Source organism: Monomorium pharaonis, chromosome 11 (assembly GCF_013373865.1).
Source record: "Monomorium pharaonis isolate MP-MQ-018 chromosome 11, ASM1337386v2, whole genome shotgun sequence".
NCBI classification, from domain to species: domain Eukaryota; kingdom Metazoa; phylum Arthropoda; class Insecta; order Hymenoptera; family Formicidae; genus Monomorium; species Monomorium pharaonis.
Genome location: NC_050477.1, coordinates 4,736,262 through 4,759,471, shown reverse-complemented (window position 1 = coordinate 4,759,471; position 23,210 = coordinate 4,736,262). Strand labels below are relative to the sequence as shown.

The 23,210-nt window shown below is 47.0% G+C and overlaps 2 protein-coding genes across 10 annotated transcripts in view; one reads left to right on the top strand and one right to left on the bottom strand.

Annotated features, from left to right (window-relative positions):
- LOC105837949 (MICAL-like protein 1) overlaps nucleotides 1-20,925 on the bottom strand; it is a 62,793-nt gene extending 41,868 nt beyond the window's left edge. Inside the window, exon 1 of one of the 2 annotated variants that reach the window (XM_028191348.2) lies at nucleotides 20,806-20,925. The gene's annotated coding sequence lies outside the window, so the exon portion shown is untranslated. Of the gene's footprint in view, nucleotides 1-519; nucleotides 801-20,805 lie in introns of those variants that run through there. The other variant, XM_036293425.1, reaches the window with a different exon arrangement.
- LOC105837950 (regulator of G-protein signaling 9) lies at nucleotides 210-17,273 on the top strand. 8 transcript variants are annotated; one of them, XM_028191350.2, is made up of 18 exons: nucleotides 969-1,495; nucleotides 1,590-1,851; nucleotides 7,927-8,159; nucleotides 8,309-8,543; nucleotides 9,625-9,734; nucleotides 9,831-9,947; nucleotides 10,040-10,111; nucleotides 10,246-10,446; nucleotides 10,537-10,712; nucleotides 10,801-10,874; nucleotides 10,956-11,085; nucleotides 11,170-11,391; nucleotides 11,476-11,718; nucleotides 11,918-11,974; nucleotides 13,302-13,639; nucleotides 13,721-13,976; nucleotides 14,064-14,447; nucleotides 14,669-16,384. In XM_028191350.2, the coding sequence occupies exons 3-18, from the start codon at nucleotides 8,076-8,078 to the stop codon at nucleotides 14,727-14,729; spliced, it is 2,760 nt and encodes a 919-aa protein (XP_028047151.1). In that variant the 5' UTR covers nucleotides 969-1,495; nucleotides 1,590-1,851; nucleotides 7,927-8,075; the 3' UTR covers nucleotides 14,730-16,384. The 8 variants fall into 8 exon arrangements, with proteins under 8 accessions (XP_028047153.1, XP_028047151.1, XP_012538618.1 ...); XM_012683164.3 differs by having other exon boundaries at nucleotides 972-1,851; nucleotides 8,309-8,405; nucleotides 8,493-8,543; ... (1 more) ...; nucleotides 10,252-10,446; nucleotides 14,669-17,273; XM_012683163.3 differs by having other exon boundaries at nucleotides 972-1,851; nucleotides 8,309-8,405; nucleotides 8,493-8,543; nucleotides 9,628-9,734; nucleotides 14,669-17,273.
- Nucleotides 20,926-23,210: the final 2,285 nt, after the last annotated feature.

Below are 23,210 nucleotides of genomic sequence, written 5' to 3'. Positions count from 1 at the left end.
CTACCCATGACTGACGTTTCGTCCTCGTCCGACTCTCTACGTTCCCATCTCTCCCTCCTGCATCTCCTACCCCCGCAAAAATATGCTCGACGTAGCAGCAACGGCGGCGGTGGCGGCGGTGGAGGTGGAGGTGGAGGTGGTGATGGTGGTGGTGGCGGTGATGATGATGGTGGTGGTGGTGGTGGTGGTGACGACGACGGTGGCGGCGGTGGCGGCGGCGGTGTTGCTGCTGGTGGTGCGTGCGCGCGCGGTGCTGCCTTAACGGCGTATCGGTGCGGACGGTGGCTTTAGACTCGAAGCTGCGGAAGAAGGGCCGCGAGCTCGGCCGTGCTCCGATGGCCTGATACGTACTGCGAGACGCATTCATGAAGCTCCACTGCCCTGACTCGTCGAGTGAGTAGAGAGTTAGAGAGTTTGTGACATTTCATCGCTCGGTCCTCGCGCCGCGGTGACGGTTGTCGGCAGCGTCGAAAGCCAGCGGGGTGACGGTAGTAGGATACAGGGGAGGGAAATACTCACGGACGCGCCGTGTCGTACCCCGTCGCTCGATCGCTCGCTCGCTCACTCGCTCGCTCGCTCGTTCGGTCTCTCGCTCTCCCTTCCTCTCCCGAAGAGTGGCCTCTCCGTGCGGTGCGGAAGCGCACGTAGTGAATTGTCTGACCGCGATGACAACGGCAACGACGAGGACAAGGACGAGGACGGCAAGCGAGGCAAGCGAGTCCACGTCCCCGAAAACGGACGACCGTCAGTGGCGCGACACCACCAGCAACCCAGTCGTGCTGCGATCGTCCCTCCTTCGTGGCGGCCGTTAAATCGGCGTGGGTCGATCGAGAGCCGGGGAGAGTAGGGGGGGAGGAGGAGGAGGCGATTTTTAGCCGGCGGAGGGAACGGCGGGAGGGAGAGAAAGGGAGAGAAAGAGAAACAGAGAGAGAGAGAGAGAGAGAGAGAGAGAGCGCGTTTCCTCCTCGAGGCCGATTAACAGTTGGCCCGAGGGACGCGAGGCGATCAAGTCGGTTTCTTCCTCGGTGCGGCCGCGAGCCTCGGCCTCGGCCGAGGCGCAATAAATATCGACCACGGGAGTGGAGGCTTAGCGATGCGAAAAGTGGACCATTCGATCGGGCCACGTCATATCTCGTAGCGCGCCCGGCGTCGTCGTTGTCGTCGTCGTCGTCAAAAAGGCGCGCGAGATGCATTACGACCGCGACATGTGCGCGTTTCCCGGGTGAGGGGTGACTCGTGCGCTTCCGATTATCAGCGCGCGCGGAGCCCCCCTCCTCCCTCCCCCTTCTCCCGCACCCCTGGGTCAGATTTGCGCCGAGACCGTCGCCGCAAGGTAGGGTTCTCCTCCGCGCGATTCAGACGAGACGCGCTGGTGCGGTGCGGTGCGGTACCGCGCGGCGGGGCGGACGTCGTGGTTTTCGTTGCGGGTTTCCTGTTTCGAAAAATCGCTGAGTGGGCGAGGGCTGGGGAAAACGTGCGAGGGTGGAAAAAAAAGGTGCGACTATAGCTGCGCGGCGACGGCTATACGAAATATAGCATTTCGGGGGAAGGTTATACGTGGAAATACGTATAATATCAATTCTCTATAGTTCCTGTCGTGAATCATATTGAACTATGGCCGGTTCATCTATAGCAGTGCTACTCGAGGTATCGGTAGTAGCGTGGATCTCCCGGTATTTCAACGTGTACGTCGTCGACGGACGTTCCCTCGGAATCACTGATGACACATGGTAGTACGATGATGCACTCATGGCAGTGCCGACGCAGTGACAGTGTGAGGTGCTCATGCGACGCCGCGTTGCACTTTTCGGATGTCCTACCGCACTGCTAACGCAGTATTAACATATTAAGGTACGTCTACATTCAGAGTAATCCTACACGGTAGTTGTACCCAGCTAGACGTATGCCGAGCGCAAAGAACGCCGACGACAATCGCTTACTGCGATCAAGGATGATGCAAATCACCAACGTAGACGAGGGTGAATCTTCAAAGATAATACGTTAAAATGTTCCCAAGTACGTAGAAAATAAATTCGGTCAGCGCCAAAATTGTGTGCGTGCGCGCGCGCGATTTATCACGTGTCGTCAGTCTTTTCGTTGTCCATTACTCTCCTTATTTGCATGCCGAGTATATTGCTCGTTAGCATCGTTTCGTATTTCGGGGAATCCAATAGTCAGACCGGATCGTGGTCGAGGCAAATTCGGTCGTCGATTGACATTGTGACGCCAACGCACGACAATTAAACCGGCGAATATCCCGCAGACGTCGATCGATTTTTATTCGCTGTGCAAGCGCGTTTTAATTTGTTGGTATCGACATGGATAGCGTCGATAGAACGATGATAATTGGAATTCGCGATATCGTGCAATATTGACGCGCCCGTTTTGGAATCCACCTGTCTGCTGCGTGACTTTTCAAGGGCTGATAATTCATGCCCGATTGAGCGCGCGGCCCGTTATTAACGGATGACTACCGACCATCAACCGATTTTCGTTTATGCGCGATTACGTTTCGGAATTTAAGATATATCACGATTATTCATCTCGTAGCTTATCACGGAATTAAATTTGCGACAGATGAAAAACGATCGCGGGTGAAGGAAGCTGCGGACGTAATAGTTGTGCCGTGACTGTTTACAATTTCAACTGCTCGCACGTGCGGTATGAATAATTTTCATGCAATCTGTGAAATGAGAGAAAGGCGAGAGAGACGAGAAAGCCGTGTAACGCCGAGGGGATTAAAATGACCAGGTATTCACGGTTTGTCAAGGTTACATCCCCTCACTTAGCCGGACTATCACGAGCGACTCCCGGGAGGGTTTCGCGTCCCGCGTCCGAAGACGTTCACAGATCTGCCGCATTGTGACTTTACTCTCCGCGCCGGAGAAAACAGCGCGTGGAAATGCGCTTTCGCTTCTCCTCCGATTCTATTGTGGGAACGAAAATTTACGTCGTCGAAAAGGGAATTACGATTTAAAACGTTGCGCACGTTGCGATCGTTGCTAAGCCGCGCAGCTTGCGAGCGACTCAAGAAGCTCGATTATCGCGCTGCTTTTGCCCGGCAGCGTGGAGCTGCGCGGTGCGAAAACTCAATTAAAATTTCAATCTATCGCAGCTATTGTCCCGCGAGGCGCGAGATTGGGCGCTTTCGGGCGCCGAGTTCCGATTTCACCTCGTTTTATTTACCGGCACGGCGGCGGCGCGATCCTCTCGCGGAGACGTAGACTAAAATCGCGTCGTCTCCGCGAAACCGTTCATTCAATCAATTTAGGGACTATTTCGGGGGTGACACTCGCCCCCGGATTCGTCACTCGGGCAAACTGACCGATTATACCGCGGGTCCCGTAAGGACAAAGGCACGCTAACCACGTTATTTATTTTTATCCCCTTTGTCCGCCGTATCTTTCTAGGCTCTTGTCGCTACTCGCTCGTGGTGCACCCTGCGTGCCCCGGAATTGTATACACGACGAATTAAATCGTTACGCTAGAGACGAGACCGAGCGACGCGACTTCTCTTGAAAGGGCCCCGCACTGACTCGAGCGTAGCATCTGAGAATCCAAGGCTCCGAGAATTCAAGTATCCCAGAATCCGAGAAATCCAAGAAGAGCCAACAATTTCACTCCTCCTCTTACAATTGAAAAGGGTTAATGCCGCGCACGCTTTCCCTGTGTTTCCTGAATGTCCCGCGTCTGAATAGGAAACAAGGAAATTCGTTATCAGCCATACAAAGCTTCTCAAGGAAAACGAGAAAGAAAGAGAGAGAGAGAGAGAGAGAGAGAGAGAGAGAGAGAGAGAGAGAGAGAGAGAGAGAATTCCGCAAGAGTTAATCCCATAGAAAGGCGAGCTTAGTGTCGCTTCCCTTAGAATTTTATGACGGCCTTCATCCAAGACGGCTATTTCTCTCCCAGTGATATTCCTTATTCGAGCTTTTCTTGGAATTGGCCCGAAGCCACGATTTTTCCAGATTTTTCCCTCACGCACTTTCCACGACGTGGTTGTTTGTTGCGATAGCCCGTATAAAACTTCAGAGTGACATTTATCGTCTCGTAGACGTCGAGTGGCGATTGTGCTAATACGAAACAACAAATATGAAACGTGCATTAAAAATCTAGAATAAAAAGTTAATATTTCCTCTCTTTTCGTTTACTATCGGAAACTGCCGCACACATTATTCCCATATTTATTTATCTAAAGCCTACATGACATCTGTATGACAACATTGGCCGATGTGTGTACCGCGTGTATTTCGTACGATCAATTTACATCGCGTTTTTGCGAGGGGAAAAAAAAAAGAAAAGAAAAATATACGATTCGACGATAATTGAGCACATCTGGCAAAACGGAGTGCAGTTTGTAGTTTGGTAACTTATTAATTTAACTTCCAGCCGTTTAACAACTTGTTAATGTAACTACTAGTGACTGTAAAAAATGTTGATATTCGATAATTTACAAAGTTCAAAAAAGCGTACAACTGCTAAGTAGTCTTTAAAAAATATTTCATATCGATCTCTTATCAGACATAAACTATAAAATGGTTAATTGGGTTTTCTGTGGAATGAAACAATTAATTTATAAACTATTGGTACTACGAAACGATGTTTGCATGGGATATACAGAATCCCATGCACAGTCAGTTAGAGTTTTTCCTTTAATAGGGTAACACTAATAAATGGCTTATTGGATTTCGTATTTGGTATCAGTTATCGATGACACGAAATAACGAAGTTGCGCCATCAATTTGAACGGAAGGGCAGCGCGGAATCCTTTAAATAAACGCGAGATTACACAATGTAAATGCAAATCAAATAAATCTCGATGCGCGAATCAAAGTAATAGACGGAATAAAATGTCAGATTCGCGGACACGAACTAATGGCGCGTTACACCGATTATTTACAGAGAGAAAATGAGACCGTTGTAGCCCCTCGGTGGCTGGCCAAGGGTTAACGATACGCGACTAGGGAGTTTTCCCTTCCCTTCCTTCCTCCACGCGTGCTTAATTGATTTCCTCCAGTCGTTGAAAACTCGCTTGTAATTGAGCAGGACATTAATAACTCCGCGTACTGAATAATTCGCAGAAACGTACGTCCCCAAAGTCTCAGGACGTGCCGGAGAACTTATCGATTTCAGATTAGCACGTAAATTGGCAGGCGATGGGAGGGTGCAGGCCTCGCGAGGGTGCAGGGGAGGGACGTGTTTCCGCCCACGCATCTGCTTGTCCCCGGGTCATTTGGGGATTCATTTTGATATTCTGGCTATTTCCTGCCTTTCTATATCGAGCGTTTACCAATCGCGGAATTCAGCCGCTCCTCTATTTTTCCCGTGAGCGTTTTCAAATTTCTCGCGCCTTTGCGACTCCGCCCGAAAAACTCGAGTGTATCGTCGACACCTTCTCAAAAACCGACTCCAATTTTAAACTCGGAAGTAAGAACGGAGAGAAAAAGAGAGAGAAAGAGAGAGAAAGAGGCAAAAGTTTTGTAACAGATGCCGTAGAACGACCGACTTAACAACTTGTTTCGTCGAAAACGTGAAAAATTCGACAGCCGGAAAATGTCGAAGGGAGCAACTCGAAACGAACAACTTGAAAACGTTGGTTTAAGTAATTTCAACAGTTGGACGCGCGCGCGAAAAAGTATCAGCATGGTGTTGCATGACTCGATGATTGTGTTTGTGTGCATCCCGTTTTCCTTTCCCCCTGTACTTCGCCGTCCACACAACCACACACACACACACACACACACATACACACACAAACACATAAACACGCCTTCTCTTTAGCTCTAGACGAGAACACTACCTCCATTATCGTCAGTCGAATAGGCCCGGGTTCGTTAACCCGAGATACATCGATATATCGACAGCGGCTTCAACTGACTGTCCGGCTACACCTGATCGCACATGCACAAAGCACCATGTCTCTCCGTTTTGTGGACGGCACTTGTTTTTTCATCGCGCCACAGCGGCCTTGATGGTGATTTGCGTTGACCTTGCATTTCGTTCGAGAGAGATCAGTCGGATGGTAACGCGATATCACAAGTAACGCGATACCATTAGTAACGCGATATATGGTGTCCACGTCATTTTTAACGACAAAACTTTGAACTTTGAGCCCGTATCATTTCCGCGAGTCATTCGTTTCCGCCGCTGTGAAAACTTTTTCGGGCGACCCCGCGTTGGCACACTTTTAGCACCGAACATAATGCCCCGATTTTTTCTCCTCACAAGTTTTCGCAAAAGAGTTTCCTCTTCGTTTTCTTCTCTCGACGGGAATCTCTCGACTGGAAGATTTCCCGTTAAAAAAAAAAAGAAACCGATCATAAAATCCAGATTATATCTTGTCTTATGGATCTCCTGATATTCGGTAGAGTCGAGGGAAACGTTTTTTTTTTTTTTTTCGGATTTACGAGAAACAATGCGGGGGGTTTTCATTCCGCGACTACGAGCGGCGGAAGTGAATCTTCATTCGCAACCCAAAACATCGCGCACAGAGAGGTCACTGACGGGAAAGCGTTTACAGCGTCGAATCCGGCGCGCATTCTGCCGTTCGCTATTTGTTATTGTCGCACTTTGTTGCATGAGCGCGATGCGCGGAACCGCGCGGAGAGGCGGAAGTAGAATGAATGCCGGTAGAATGCGCCCGACTTCCTTTTACGCGAGCTAAATGATCTGTCCAAAAAATGCCTTTATTCATATAACGATTTTGTATGCGCGATACCAGGTCGAGTGTCTCGTGTACGTTGCCGCAGACGCGAAAAATAAATCGATGCTTGCAAAGTTGAAACGCATTAATCGACAAAATTTCCATAATTTTTGCATCAATAATTGACTCAATATCCGTCGATTAAAAAAGCTCGTGCTGGTTTTCCCGCCAGAATAAAAAAAATGTAACGCAATTATAAATTATTAATGTTCGAATTGCGCAAGTTAAAAATTTTGAATTGCAAAATTTAACATTTTACCCCTTAAAAAATTGAATATCTGCTGACACTGACAACATGAAAATTTTTATCTCGGTTCCAGAATTCATAAATGACCTACCGAATTCTGCGGCGTTCATTCCAAATGTTAGAAAGAATCGGCCGTACAGGGGTGTTGGATCAATCAATGCCAATGACATTTCGGCAAATTATTTTGCCATTGATAGATTGTAAAAATAACCTACGTAAACGTGCCTTAATATACGAACGAGTGTTTCTGTTTTTGCGAGTTAAATGCCCGATATTTCCGTCGACTTTCCTTAATCCGATATGCTTTGATAAATAATGAGAGAGCGAAGACGCGTTTTCCTCGTCGGCGAAGTGTATCAAAAGACAAAGCATTAAAAATTGATCGAATATATAGAGAGATGTACAAGAAAGGTAGTTATTTAAGAACGTCAAGTAAGTATTCCTAAAATTGCGAGATTTGCGAGTGTAAATGGAAAGGGGGGAAGTAAAATTTAAAAATTCGAGCCCTGAGAAAATTCATTACAATTTCGCGCATTATGTATCCCGATATAACCTGCAACGAAATTCAAAATTATTATTTAATCAAAAATATATGCGATCCTGTTTGCAAAGTCACTTTGTGGTCTAATTGCGGCCTGTATATGAGTGAACGACAAGCACGAAATAATTAAATGGGAAGTTGGAGAGAACTCGACATAAGCAAATTTCGAATTATACACGAGCAGCTTTCCCGCTAAGCTCGGTAGAAAACTTGGCATAAAAAAATCGCGACTTTCAAAACGAGAATCGCAATTAGCGATTTGCCATGTCTATACCGCCGTTGTACCTGTATGTACCGCGATATCGCGAACAAAAAGTTTTTTCAGTTTGTAATTAAATTCACTGTGTCTATATACTCTGTATTATATCTACATCTAGCTGTAATTTAAACGTGATGAATGGAAGAGGTAAAAAGGACAATTTCCGGGATGTGTTTCAGTGGGCGTGCGGGGGTGACTGGAGTGATGGGATGGGGCCAGAGCCCCATGGAGTTCGGGTAGACCCGTCTCCGGCCCAGCTCCCCAGCCCCCTCCGCCATCGATATCGACACCGCTCCTGCCAGCGACGCAGAGGGCCGCCTCGATCGCGATGGAGGCCTCCAGCAATCAACAACAACAACAACAACAAAAAGAGAAGGAGCCACGCGTTCACAGGCCTTACGCCTTCGACAAGGTATACACTCCTTTTCACGCGCGCGGACAATTCATTTCCCTAGCCCAACAAGTTAGGTGCTAATATACTTGAAGACGTAAATGACTCGCCGGAACTCGTAACGGGCCGTAATAATAATCGATCGTTGATCTATCCCTCTCTTGGCGCAGATGGAGGGGCTGGTGCGGGAGATGCAAGACCCTGAGAGCGGGGTACCCGTGCGCAGCCAAAAACAATTTCTCACCTCGATCCCCTCAGCGTTCATGGGTGAGTGCCATCGGTACCTGCGTTGTGGCGTAAGCGTAAGCGGCCATCACGGCCAGGGCACTACAGTAGGCTGCCTGCGTGTTGCAGGTTACGACCTCATCGAGTGGCTGATGGAGCGGCTTGCCATCGAAGAATCAGGTACGGGCTTCGTCTATGTCCACTACTACTGACCGTTGCCGGCTGTGCCCTCCGCTGCTGTTCTTTCCCTCGCTCGCTCGTTCGCTCGTTTGTTTACTAGCCCGCTCGGCTCGGCTCGACTCGGGCGTCTCTCACCCTCCTCGTGACACGCGCAACCACAACCGCTCTCTCTGCCTGTGGATAACGCTAACGACACTGTCGATGGTTTCGCTTCGCAGTATCCGATCCGCACATTTGCATCGATACTTCCCGCTTGGTGCCTTTAAAGAGTATCGATTTACATACTCTCTAACACGTTACACTACACACAGGATATTCTTTTTCGCTCAAATATGAATTATTTATGCTGCCGGTTATTGAAAAGAGATGAGAGATTAAATGAGGAGAGAACTCGCGCGAACCTGCAGCTGTTTCACGGAGAGAAACGGGCGAATATTTCGGGCGGATTTTTTTCTGGATTTCCTCCTCCTTCTCCCACTCCTCCGGGCGAATTTCTTTTTCCCTCGTGCTCGCGTGCGCGCGGCCTGTGCAAATGAAGACCCGTAAATTACAGTCCCGTTTCGTCGCGAGGTGAGCGCAACTCGCGCGCGTCGAATGAATTCAGAGAATAAATGTCTTCGTAATTTCATTGTCGGCGAAATGAACGGGGGAAATTCGCAGTTAGTATTTACGAAGATACCGGACGGATCGATATTTTTATCTACGATAGATTAACCGAGCTTGCGAAAAAAAAAAAAGAGCGAATTAGTCATTCATTAATAATCACTCGAGGAGTGATAGACAAGTAGAGGGAGAGCGAGCCTGGTGTCCCCGAAGAAAGCACATCGTCAACGCACGCAATCAATTTTCTAAGAATAACAAAACCGTATGTTGTGGACGTTATTTCTTTCGACGTACGTTCGCAAGAAAAACCATGCGAACAGACAAACTCAACCCAAAATACGACATACAGATCAATGTGGCATCGTTCGAGTGATCCGCACGACCCTAGGCAACACTAAGTGCAACCCTTAGAGACACAACTGTCGATATAAGTCGCGTATTTTCTTCAGATATCAACGTATATTATTGTGTTTGACAGTAGAGGCGGTCCATATTGCTAATCAACTATGCCAGTACGGCTACTTCTTCCCGGTGAACGACTCCAAGACACTTACTGTTAAGGACGATAGCTCTCTTTATAGGTTTCAGGTGAGTGTCGTATACGAAAGATATAATAAAAGAATAACACTTCCAAAGCGATTCGGAAATTCTTTCAATCCTCATCTGAAAAATTGATACGCGTAGACACCCTATTATTGGCCGTGGCAACATAGAACCCCCGACAACGTGGAATACGCGATCTATCTGGCGAAACGAACTCTGAGGAACAAACAACGTCACGCTCTCGAGGACTATGAGATCGTACGTAAATTTCACGTTGTTAACGCGAAAATTATCGAAAAATTCATTTGAACATTCCGTTTCGTAAAAGAGAACCGTACTGCTATCTTTAGGAAGCTTTGAACAGCCTGCGCAAGAACCTGCAGAACAAATGGGACATCATACAATTGCAAGCGGAAGAACAGGTGAATAGCTATCTAGTATACTTTATATCGCGTTTAAATTTCCACAATGGCGTACCGAGAGCGTATTGTCCCGCGTAAGCGCCAATTCCGCACATTCAAGCACGTGACTCCTTGAAATGCTACTGATTGTGTGGGTCCAGGTACGCATATCCAAGGAACGCAAGAAGGGGGACAAGATCGTGAGCGACTCGCAGGAACGGGCGTTCTGGAGAGTCTATCGGCCGCCACCTGGTTGCCTCAGTAGCCTGGAAGTCGTGCCCGTACCCACTCGTCTACGTCCTGGACTTCCACGACCTCCGTCACGCAAACGCACTCTCAACGATCTGCAACGTGAGGTGAGAGCGCCGGTCTCTCTCAACGTCGATCGCGTAAATCTCCGAATCTCTCGACTTAACGCAATGTGTCCCTGTGTAATTTGAATTTAGGTGGCCCTACTACGGAACAGTTTGATACGCACGAGAATAAAGGTTTCAACCGCGATCGAAAATTTGAAATCGTACTTCGAAACATACGTGGAATGGGACCCGATGTTCACACAGCCGCAACCTTCCAATCCATGGGTCACCGACGATCATACGTTTTGGCAGCTGAATAGCCCCTTGTAAGTAATTAAAATCTGATAGGCCTCGCTTATAGAACGCGAGGGGGAGGGCAAATTCAATAACGTACTTTGTACACTACGTGTCTAGAGTGGAAGTTCCTACGGAGAAGCGTGTTAAACGATGGGCGCTGTCGATGGAAGAACTTATGTCTGATCCTACAGGTAAAACTTTTCGATCGCATTAATAGAACATTACGTTCATTCCTAGCTAGCGAACTCACAACCTCTATTCTTCCGCAACAGGTTTACAAGAATTCACAAATTATTTAAGAAAGGAGTACAGCCATGAGAATATAAGATTTTGGCTGGCGGTCAAAGATCTCAGGCATAGTTTTCAAGCACAAATACCTGACAAAGTCAACGAAATTTTTAGGTAGGTATTCCCGCACGCTACGTTGGTCTCGACTTAAAAAGAAAAAAAAAAAACCTATTCATAACGCTGGAAAATGTCACGCAGAGAATTCCTGGCACCTGGAGCTCCCTGCGAGATCAACATAGACGGGAAAACGATGGAGAAAGTCCATCAGGAGATGAAAAATCCGAGCAGATTTACGTTTGATTCCGCCGCGGAGCATGTATATACGTTACTGCTGAAGAAGGACTGTTACCCTAGATTTATTCGTTCCGATCAATATCGTAATCTCTTAGCTGCCGGCGTGCAACCATTGCAGAAAAAGAGGTAAAGCTCCCTTTCGTCGCGGAATTACGCCCACGCGGTATTACGGCCGGAAAATGATGAGCATTTCGATCCACGTCCTTTCAGATTTTTCGTCTTCGGCGGCCAAGCCAAGAAGAAAGTTTCCTCCACCTCGACACCAACGTCCAGCACCCTGCAGCAGGCTAGTATAGGCGGCGGCGCCGGCGGCGGCGGCAGACGACGGGGAAGCGACCGAAGTCTGTCCGGGAGCGCCCACGAGCTCGCGGTGTGCGGCGTCCGCGACGTCACCAGCGCGCCGCGGGTCCCGCACTCCCACAGCCAGTCGAATCTCACCGACATCCCATACAGGTATGTGCGGGGTTGGAGGCCCGTGAGCGGTCCCCGAGAGGGGGAAAAGAAAAACAATTCGTTACGCTTTGTACGCTCCATCCGGCGAGCCTACACTCTCGCGCTTTTCTAGCATGCTATCCGTATACTCGCGCGCGGTATATCGCGGGTGAACGATAACCGTGGATGACAGGCTTATTCGTGCGCGTCGTATTTTCAGGGGAGATCTACCACGACTCGTAAAGATACCTTCGAGGCCTAGTCCACGTAGTATTCAGTAAGTCACCCCCGATACAATTCAACCACGGTTGTCTCAATTAAGTGTAGGAGCGGACGCGGCGCGCGCGGAACGCTTAATAAAAGCGCTTCTCCTACTCGCGCCCCCTTCGCGTGTGCCGGCGGTTTTTCGGGGCGTATCTCGAAATAACGATCGAGAGCGTCGCGTAACCCGAGCCCGGTACACCGAGATATAACGAAGGGGGAGGCCGGTACGATTGTTTATTAACGCGTTCCGCGTCGCACCGCGTGGCTCCATCCTGTACCTTCGTATCAGACTTTGGCAAACCCTCTTATCTCTCGGTGTGTTTTTAAAACTAGCACTCTCTTTCTCTCAAAGAGATCATTTTTACGATAAAGCTCACCAAAATGTGTGTGTGTGTGTGTGTGTGTGTGTGTGTGTGTGTGTGTGTGTGTGTGTGTGTGCGCGTGTGTGCGCGCGTGTAAAGCGTGTATATATTAATAATAGTATGATGGTATATTGTACCCGTTGTTCCTCCATCTCAGTCTCAATGTTTCTGAATACTACATCAAATACCATCACCCCGCAGAGTGTCTCAAAGACGCTCGTCAATCTTACGTTCTTTTGATTACTTATAAACGTACACAACTCTACTTCTTTGCAAAGAAAACAATTGCTATTGACCTGTTACTGTATTTTGAGACACTCTGTATAATTGTCTTGATGTCGATATTGTGTCGTCCGTATCAAGCTTACTATACCTCCTATACTCGTATATATATATATCTCTCTGTAATATTTTATGTAACACACACTCTACCTATATACGTACGATATGATATGATACTTGTCGAGCACATTATTTGCACAGCAAGAAAAGTATGTACCGACTCTTTCCACGTTGTAAAATTTCTTTTTTTCCCCTCCCTCGAGATTCACATTCTCTAATGTCTCTCTCGCAGGAGTGTTTTTTTTTTCCACAATGTCAAAACCCTATACGTTCTATACACTCGAGCGCGCTCGACACTTTGAGGACTTTGAGGACATCGGAACGACAGAAAAACAAAACGCCCCGGATCCTTGCGCGGATGCCCCGGAATTACTCGTCACTGCTGCGCCGCGGACTTTACAGGCGGCGATAATTCCGGGACAACCTCGCAACATTTATATGTTCAAAGACCTCTACATTTTCCCTATAGTCGTTGAATGGAGCAGCATGCATGTACCAACCCGACCGTTGTTGGTGAAAGACACATACATATACGCAGAACACACGAGACACGCACACGCGAAAAGCGCGTGGTACCTCTGTCTCCTGCGAAAAGGAAACGGCGAAAACTAAATATAATAAAGTTCCTGTTGTCAGGGATGCTGGCGCGACGGACGTGGCGGCAGTTCGCCCTACGGACGACGTGTGCCCGTGGGAGGCGGTGCCGGGACCGAGCACGGAACCTGGAGGAACCCCGGGGGACGGCGTGTCCTCTGGCAGGACAGTGTCAGCTGATCAGGCCCGACACGTGTGGGACAGCGGCGGCCACGCGGCGACAGCGACGACGACGACGACGACGACGATCGCGCAGATCTCCCGGAAAAACTCGGCGCAGCTCGACTCGTGCAGTTCGTCGTCGGACGTCAGCCTCGCTATCACCGACGTCTCCGAGAGGCTGCGAAAGTCCTGTAGCTTGCAGCATAGCGGTAGCGTAGGTCAGTACACTTGAGCGTCGCAATGCGTATCGTCTAATCCCTAAATACCATCCCTCCTATCATTCTGTGAAATGCGCACAGGTACGTCAACTTCAGGTCCCGGCACGATAACGCGAAATTACTCCACCTGCTCGGCGAGCGCTCGCATCAGACTGGCCGAGATAGGTCGCGCGTCCGTGTCGTCCTGCAACTATCCGTCGCCCCAGCAGTCATTCGAGTACTCCCACGCGGTGGTCGAAAAGGTTGAGGAGAGATCGTCCCTCGAGAGGATCGTGCCCGAGGAGGAGGTCGTCGTTGCGGAAGCCGTTGTCGTCAAGGAGAGCCAGCCGAGTCCTAAGTAAGTTACTCGCGGGGCTCTCTACTTGGGACTACGCGGCTGAGAAACGAAAACAATTCCGAGTTTCTCGTCTTTCCCCTCCCCCAGAACGACCGCGAAAGCGCCGTTGATCAGCATCAGCGCGATCGTGGGCGATCTACCGAGCGACAATTCGACGATGGAGAACGCCGACGAGGACGCCAGCGAGAGCTGCACGGCAAAGGACGCGGGGGAGATCGCCGTCTCCGAGGAGGAGAGAGCGAAAGGCGAGGACGCATCGCGGACCGACACCGGGGCGGACGTGTCGCCGGTGGCCGAGGAGCCGCAGCAGGCCGCGACGACGACCGGGGGGCTACCCGATGAGGCGCAGGTCGTGCCTGTCTGGGAACCGGACGCCCAGGAACAGGCGGAGAACCGACCGGCGGCGGCGCAGGCAGCGCCTCGGGAGAAGCGTGACAATAATGTTAACGAAGTATGCCCGTGGGAGGACGAGTAAGTACCCGACCCTAAACCGCTTATACACGCTTACTAAGCTGTCGCGACCAAAAGTTTCTCTCTCTCTCTCTCTCTCTCCTTCTCTCCTTCTCTCCCCCTCCCCACTCTCTCACCCCCTCTCTTTCTCTCCTCTTATCACATTGTGCTACTCAAGTAATAAACCTCAAGTTCTAAATAATGTTCTTATTCGTACGGAGTACGCTCACTGTCTGTTTCAGGGAAAACTGTAGAGTGGATGCAACCTATGTAAAAACCTATGCGACTTTAGGTTACCTGTAATTTTGTCGTTGATAATTAAAAATCTTGCATTTTGCATTCGCAGACATTCAAACACACAAAAAAAAAAACAATTCGAACTTTCCACTTTAATCCACTTTACTGAGCTCGCGTGTCCAGACCCTTGCGCGACGAGGCATCTTCGATCGAATTGAGCGAAGACACAAGGCATCCTTTGACGCGACAAAGTTTTTATTATACTCGCGCGGAAGCGTGGTAGGTTTTAATAAGACGAGGGCATACTCGCGGTCACACGAGAAGTGTACATACACTGACAGTATTCACAGTACTACCGGGCGGATTTTTCACGGCATATTGCGTGCAATGGCAGGATTACGAGCAGTTCGTTCGATAAGAAGACCGATAGTCGGAAGATATGTGCGTCGCGGGACGAAAAAACGAGCATCGACGTCTAGTCTCTTTAACTCTTTGCATCGAGTCACTATTTATATTACACGTATGGCCTAATGACGATCCGATTTCGTTCGCACGAGATCCGCACCGACGGATTCCTGCAGATCTCGACTCGCGATCGTGGACTCGGAGCTCTTTCGTCCTCCTTTCCGATTACTAGAGTTAATTAATCTCTGCCGTGTACCACCCTTTGTGTACCACCCTTGGTATGCGCGAGTCACGTTGAAGGAAAAAGGACATTACGCAAAGATCGTTCGTGGAAAAAAAAGGGGGGAGGGGAATCGGGCGTTTATTGTTTAAAATTTTAGAGCAGCGCAGTCTCCAGCGTGTTGTTCGTAGTTCAACGTAGACTAACGTAGACTAACGTAGAAACCTTAGAAACCATAGAAGATGTGTCGCGTGACAAGGTAGCGTTAGATCGTGTCTCTCTTTCTATCTGTGTTGAGTAAAAATGTTCAAAACGGCGACGCCGAGCAACAAAGTAGCGGCCATCGACTCGACGACGCGGATTGGGAAGCTCGTTACGTTCAGTTCGTATCACGTGCAAACGCGCGCTCGTAGGGTGCCAGCCGAGTTTGAGCCCCTTGGCCGCTCTCTATGGTCGTGCTTTTCCCGGATACTCCATTTTCCGCAAGTCACACATACACACACGCACACTCGCGAAACTTTACGTTCCGATTAACCCGTCGTATACACTTTGCAGAACGCGACTTGATCCCTAGAGACGCAATTGGTTCTCTCTAATTAACCAAACTTTGCGATTAATGATGTCATTGACGAGACACCGCGATCGCAATTACCTTGTTTACTCTCGAGGTATACAGCACCGTGCATCCCAATCCCGCGGCACGGTTATTCAAATGCACGTCTCTTACTTCTTAGATTTACCGCCTAGAGTTAGCGTGTCTTACGCCAGTGTCTTACGAGAGCGTTCGATATTAATTATTGACAAATTATCGTGACCTGATATAAAACTTAAGTGTCTACTTTCACGTTATAGTACACGCCAGTTTGTCGTAATCAGCGCGTCGCATTGACTTAACCGACAGCGATTACGGCGATTCTGTGGTGTTTCGCTCGTCGAGCGAGTTAGCGATAAAGGGGAGAAAAAAAGAGTAAAAAAAAAAGTATATTCGCGCGAATCTAAGTAGAATCTAAGAATTAATATTTATGTGGGAATGTGTCGGATCTCTGATTCTGTTACTGCCCCAGGATCTCCGATCTGACGCTAACAAAAAAAAAAATCGAAGGAGAGGCTACTTAAAAGTTAAATGCATCGTGCTCTTATATCTTATCGATGTCTTTTCGTGTATAGTTTTTAAGATTAAAAGAAATAGTACACAATTATTGCATTAATTGCCGACGACATGTTCGTCTCGCGTTCAATCACGAACTTTACGACGATTCTGACGGCCAAATCCTCGTTTTTTTCTCAACGAGAGGAAAGGACAATTTAACTGACGGAAAAATGAAGAACGATTGCCTAATTATGCCGCACTTTACACGAAAAGATGAAAAACGAACGAACGAACGAACGAACGAACGTGAAAAAAAAAATCGTGGTGATTCTAATGCATGCTAGTTTTTTCTAACGACTGAATATCGAATTTTTAGGTGACGATTCATCTTGAAAGTCCTTCGATTTTAAGGATGTACCTGCGTTTATTTTCTACGTACAATAGTACGAGTACAAAGCGCAAGAAAACGCGAGATATACGCCATTTGACAATTTACATTTTGAGTGCAACGAGCCGCCGCGGAGTTACGACGGTCTGGACACGCGAGTGTGTAATTTCATAAGGACTCTAAAGATAAATAACAAAAAAAAAAAAACAAGTATTCACGACGATCGTACTGTTAAATTCAGCAGCTCAAATTAAGTATCGTAAAGTTCTTACGATAGGTTTATTAGTCGATAATAAGGCTAGAGTAATAATAACACAACACACATGTCCCGTGGATTGAGGAATAATTATCGAGATTAAATATGTGGTACACTTGCTACCCGCGGTTACCGACTCACAAGTTTCGTTCGCGTCACAGCGGTAACGCGAATTACTTTTTCGATTCGCCCGCGCAAAAGACAAAAACAAAAGCTCTATTGTACGAGCCGAGACGCAAAAAAAAAAAAAAGAGAGCGGCGCCGTAGTCCGATCTTTTGTTAAGGGAAGATACGGAAGACGGGAGAACTCGGAAAAGTGCTGGGGGCTAAAACGCGAATTCTAAGCAGCGGAGGAGCCATGGAGCAAATCAAAAAAACACTCGTTACTCGCCTAAGAGGACGCTATTCTCTGTGTGTAAATAATTTCCGATATCATCGCGTACGTACATATATAAATATTCGCTCTCTTTCGAGAGGAAGAATCTTGGAGAAATATATATTATATTCATCGCGCAAAAGCCAAAGACCTCTTCTCTCTTCTCTCTCTTCTCTCTCTCTCTCTCTCTCTTTCTCTCTCTCTTTCTCATCGCATCGCACAACGTAACCAGAGGTGTCTGCGTGCGAAAAGTTTCGCAAGAGCCGTTCCTCGTGCTCTGCTGCCGACGACGAATTTTATCCCGAAACGCCTCGCAGAAACGAGAATCAAATGAGACAGACAGAGTTCTTACCGCTATCAATTTTACTGTCAACGAACGATCACCGTAGACGTTTAAATTACCTGGTGCGAAAAATAACACTTGTCGGAGAGAGCCTTAGGAGTCATAATCAATCACAGTACCACGCTGGACGGGTAAATGACATAATCGTGTGACAAAATGAAACGTATACGCTTTTTTCAAATGTGTACGTTAAATCGCGATTGTAGTAATCGCACGCCGTAATACCAGCCACATCGTTCGGTTCCACATCGTGATCGAATCACGATCCGTTCATCCGCACGCGTCCTTTCGTTTCGGCAGCGGAGCACGATGGACCGACCGACCGACCGACCTCGAGCGCATCCGTCGTACCGCATTTTGTATAAAAACTTGAATCCGCGACATTTCTGGATCGTTACATCGATTACATTTTTTAGCATACCATGTTGTCGGAAGATTATTCAAGTTCAGCTCTCAAGTCGGAAAGTTTTCATCGTTAAATAACATTTAATATATATATTTGAAAAAAAAAGAAGCTCTGAAACACACAAGTGAATAATCTCTTTGCTATTCCGATTAAAACTGCGATTAACTACTCCTCTCAGCGAAGGGAATGCAATTATACTTCGAGTGCGAAGGTCAATCCGGAAGGGGTGTACACTGTACGATATGTAGAACGGAGCGGAAATGTGATTAGTTTGCATAATTAATTAGCGTACGTAGGCGAAACGGTAGATAATGAATAAAAAAAAGTCCAAGAGTATCTTTCTAAAATATATTATATATATATATATATATATATATATATATATATACATATATATATTGCTAAAATATTATTGCGCAATGAGAAATTAACTTGCATAAGTTATTCGTGTTTTGCAAGTTGCACTTTTTGAAAAGTCTGCAAAAAGATCCGGTGCCACCGTATATGTATATTATAACATTATTTTATACAGCGTTTCTAAGCGTTTTTCGTTTTATAGTATGTTTTCGCGATTTGAGCAGAGAATTGTAAATATTGTTGAAATAGTATTTATGTAGCGTCTGTCGCATGCATTTATAAATTGCAATTATATTTTTATCTAGATATAAAAGATGAGCAATTGTGCGGCGCTCTCGTGATAAACGCAGTGCTGCGTTCGCGTTTATTATCGAAAGTGCGCGAAAAATTATTATTTGTGCGATTCGCAACCCCTCGAAAAATATAATAATATATTATTATCGCCGTAAAAGGATTTAAAAAGAAGAAATAAAAACAAATGTACTACGAATTACAAACTGTATGGCCCGTGATTTCCCTTGGATTGGTATAAAACTATAAGATACGAGATATTTTTATTATTAGAGAGAATCTAGACGGATCCGTCAGATGTGTGTGAAACATTGACGGGACTTAGACGACAAATGTGCACCAATTAAAGAAAGAAAAAGAAGATATCAGCGTGCACCAGTCGCTTCTATGCTGAATTTAAGAGCTAGTTGCTCGAGTGAGTTTCGCCGTGCGATCTGCGATCTGGTCGAGCGGTACGATTCTGCAATTGTTCGAATTGCGAAATTGGTTACGCGTTGTTACACAATAAAGCGATCGTCCAAAGTGCGTATTATCACACGCAGCCTAAGCGCGAGATAAACGGGTGAAAATTGCGCGTGTTGATCTATTACGCGTGCTAGATCTGAGATCCAAATGCTTTTTTAAAGTTCGCGGACAACTATGCGCAGAAAAAAAATGGTAGATATCAAATTATTAAATCAATCAAATTAGCAATCAAAAGTTGTTATCAGATTGAAATTAATATATTCCATTTAATAAGCAAAGAAATTATATATATATATATATATATTCTTGCTTATATATTTAATTCAATTATAATTTAATTATTTAATTTAATTTAAGAATTTGATATTTTTTGAAATTTCGGCAAAATATCACATATTTATTCCAATTATAATACTTATCTAAAGAGCACAATATATATGACAATGTTTTAATACTAATACTATTAAACAATTTTCATTTTTCATTATTTTCTATCTCCAATATTTTTTCTCTCCCAACTTATAAAAGCTATTATTATAACGAGACTATGTATTTTTCTAGATAAAACTGCACAAAATTTCATCCAAGTAAATTATGCCTGTTTATGTCGTTGCGATTCAATAGTTAACATTTCTAAAAACGAAGATATTCCGAAAACGCGGGCGTTCTCTTTTTTCGTGAGAGGTCGAATTCCTGAGCGAAGTGGGGGGAGGGGATCTCGGATCTACGGGCGTTGACGATCGTTCCGTCGGTTCGGTGCTCGATCTCTAGGAAATCGGTCTCGAGATCTGCCAGGGGTGACCTGAGGGTGACCGGAAACGTGCATGCGTAGATTCGCGATCACACATTTTTACCCTGTCCTCTCTCTCTCTCTCTCTCTCTCTCTCTCTCTCTCTCTCTCTCTCTCTCTCTCTCTCTCTCTCTCTCTTTCTCTCCGAAATTGCATTCCGTACGACACACGACGCGGCGCAGTGTTCACAGGAAGCCTAAGCTAAGAGAAATGCACTAGTGATGATACTAGTGGGAGTCTGCGTCGTTCAAAATTGCAAGAAAAACGGAAAAATGATGAGAAAACACACACACACATACACACGAGAATTCTTCTCGAGACCGCTTCCTCCGTCCCCTCCTCGTTTCCTGAAATCGTTTAACTCGTCGCGTTGGAAAGAGAATCGATGTCATTTCCGATTGTTCCGCCTCCGCCGACCGCGATCAGTCTCGAAATCGCGAAACCGAGTCGCAAACTGCGATACGCTTTTCGATAAAAGCCTAGAGAAACCTTTCACCGCGAGCGTCCTAACGAGCGACGACGATTATTTGCTACGTTAAATACAGGAAATGCAAAATGTGCGCTTTTAGAAGGAGTACACACAAACGCGCGTTTAAATTGCACTGCCAGCCGAGCGATAGTCGACAAGAGGCAAAAAATAAAAAAGAGCGAAACTGTATTTCTCATTTCTTATTTCGTAAGCGACAAAAAAAAAATGGCGGAATAAAACGCAACGGTCGCTCGCAAATTGTAATCGTAATCGTCAAGTCACTCACCGGCCGTAGAGGGGAAGCTCCTCCGCTACCTTGCCGTCGATCTGCACCGCTGTCGTCGTCGTCGTCGTCGTCGTCGTCGGCTCCATTCCCTCGTCGGGCACGTGGGACGTAGGCACACCCCGGGAGATCTCCGATCGTTTCGCCAATTAACGCGACAACGGTCGGCCGCGAGCACCGTTAACACACGCCATCTCGAATATCGGGAGACGAAACGTAACGAGCGTCGCTCGACGTCGATCACCGACGCTGGCGCCGCGGCGCCGGTTAATCCGTCACTCCGATTAATCCGTCGATCGATTCGCCACTCGAAATCCACCCAGGTTCACGACGCACTCTGGGACGCAACTCCAGGATGAATAACGGGAGATATCGCCCACTCGCGCGCGCACGCGCGCGCGGTCACTCGCCGAACTTCCGCGCGGTCCGTTACGGAGGGAGCGTTCGAATCGAACGGCAACTTCACACACCGGTTACGCGCGACCTTGCCTCGCGGCGACGACGATCGCGGATACTCCGGATACGCCGTCGTCTACTCGCGGATGGGTACTCTTCGACATCGCGAGGAACGCGCGCGAGACTCACCGTCCGCGAGGTTCGAAGATCACGCGTGACGAGCGGCGCGCGGTGTGTGAGTGAGCGTGTGTGTGTGTGTGTCGGCGCGCGGCTTCCCATACCCCTCCCCCCCCGCCCCTTTTTCTCTCCTCTGCCCCGCGATCGTCACTGGACGAAGTTGTGCGACGCGAGCCGATGTAAACACGGCCGCGCGCTCAGGCCGACCGGAACGAAAATTCTCGCTATCATTTAATTCGGATAATAGGATGGTGGTCGAGCGGAAACAATTCTCTCGGAATAACTTGGTATTTTTCAAGTGAATTCCATTACATGCATAGGTGAAATGCATCGAGATTAAAAATTTTAACTTTTGCGTTTGAACTTTCGACGATATATCTACCGTAATAGCAGTGTGCGAATAACGGTGTTTTCACGTCTCGAATCCAATTGAGTAAAGTTTCACCCCGGATGAAATAAGTAACTTTTAATTAACAATTATTGCTACATTGTTTTTTAATATATGGATGAAAAGAGAAGTCCACGTAGGAAAAATTGTATTATGTGATGTAAGAGTCACTTTAGTTGTGCGATTTGACAAGCTTATCGACGCCGTGTTAATTCAAATTTGAATATCTGACGATAAGAAGATTTCGAATTTGTTTTTTATCTACACGTAAACACTCTTACCTGATTCTATTGATATCTTCCGATCTGCTTTTCCTCTTCCCACCGCTTTTGCATTTCGGGCGCGTAAAGTCGACGGAGGGGGAGGGTTCTCTGGAATTTTTCGACATGCATTTTCCGCGTTGCATTCCAAGTGCGTCGGGCGAGAGAGCCCAGGAAGATGTGGCTTGTCCCTTTTCGCTGCACTGCAGCAACTGATGCAACAGGTTAGAGTAAGGCAAATATATTTTTTCTCATTCTAATTTATCCGCACCAGTGCGACAGCACAGCGGAAAAGAACGGGCCAAGTATGTTCGAGTGATCGAACAATTTTTTAAAACAGATCGCTCCGATTATTCGAGCGGAGCGGAACCTCGTTGACGGCGAGGAGGCAACGGCATCCGTTACCATCGCCCAGTCGTGATGATTTGACGTTATTGCTTAATGAAACAAGGGAAGAAAATTATGCACGCCGCGCCGTGCACTTGGTACTCGGGATTTCCTTCTGTTCCGCAGTTCTGCGGGGAGACGGGCATCGTTTCCTACTGACTTCCCGCCAAGTTGTAGGGTTCGAGCTTTAAGCGATTCTTTTTTGTCCCTTTTCTCTTTCTTTTTTGTATATTCTGACGCGAATAGTTAACGCGACTCCTCTTGTCATCGTGTCCCGAGGACGAGGAGATCGAAGCCCGAAGCGGCTTTCCGCGATTAATCCTCCCACTCTTAGAAATTATACCTCTTTCTCTCTCTTTCTCTCTTTCTCTCTCTCTCTCTCTCTTTCTCTAATTTCATCTAAGTAGCTTTAGTTTAGATTTAATTAGCGCAATAAAACACGCCGAGACAATATTATTAATTTCGATTTAAGTGCTATATCAAAATAAAGACAATAATTTAACGGTGGTTTATTTTACCTCATTATCGATGCATGAAAAATAATCCGTCGAAATGAGAAGTGCTCCGCTAATATATATTGCATAACAATGCGTATCGCGTCGGGGATGAGAGGATTAACGTTAAGCAAACAAACGGAGGATCCGTGTGGAAAATATAACGGAAGGAAGAGAGAAGGAGAGAGTACACGAATAAAATTAAAGCCGCAGCCGATCGCGGACGTTAATTAGTTGCATAGCGATTAGCAGTAAGTGACAGGTAGACGATACCTTTGTATTATCATCGTACACCTCGCGCTAGAA

Coding starts and splice junctions, on each gene's coding strand:
- LOC105837950 (XM_028191352.2), top strand. CDS start 8,076: ATGGAGGCCTCCAGCAATCAACAACAACAACAACAACAAAAAGAGAAG. Junction 8,544..9,624: donor GCTTGCCATCGAAGAATCAG/GTACGGGCTTCG, acceptor TGTGTTTGACAG/TAGAGGCGGTCCATATTGCT. Junction 11,086..11,169: donor AAAGTCAACGAAATTTTTAG/GTAGGTATTCCC, acceptor AATGTCACGCAG/AGAATTCCTGGCACCTGGAG.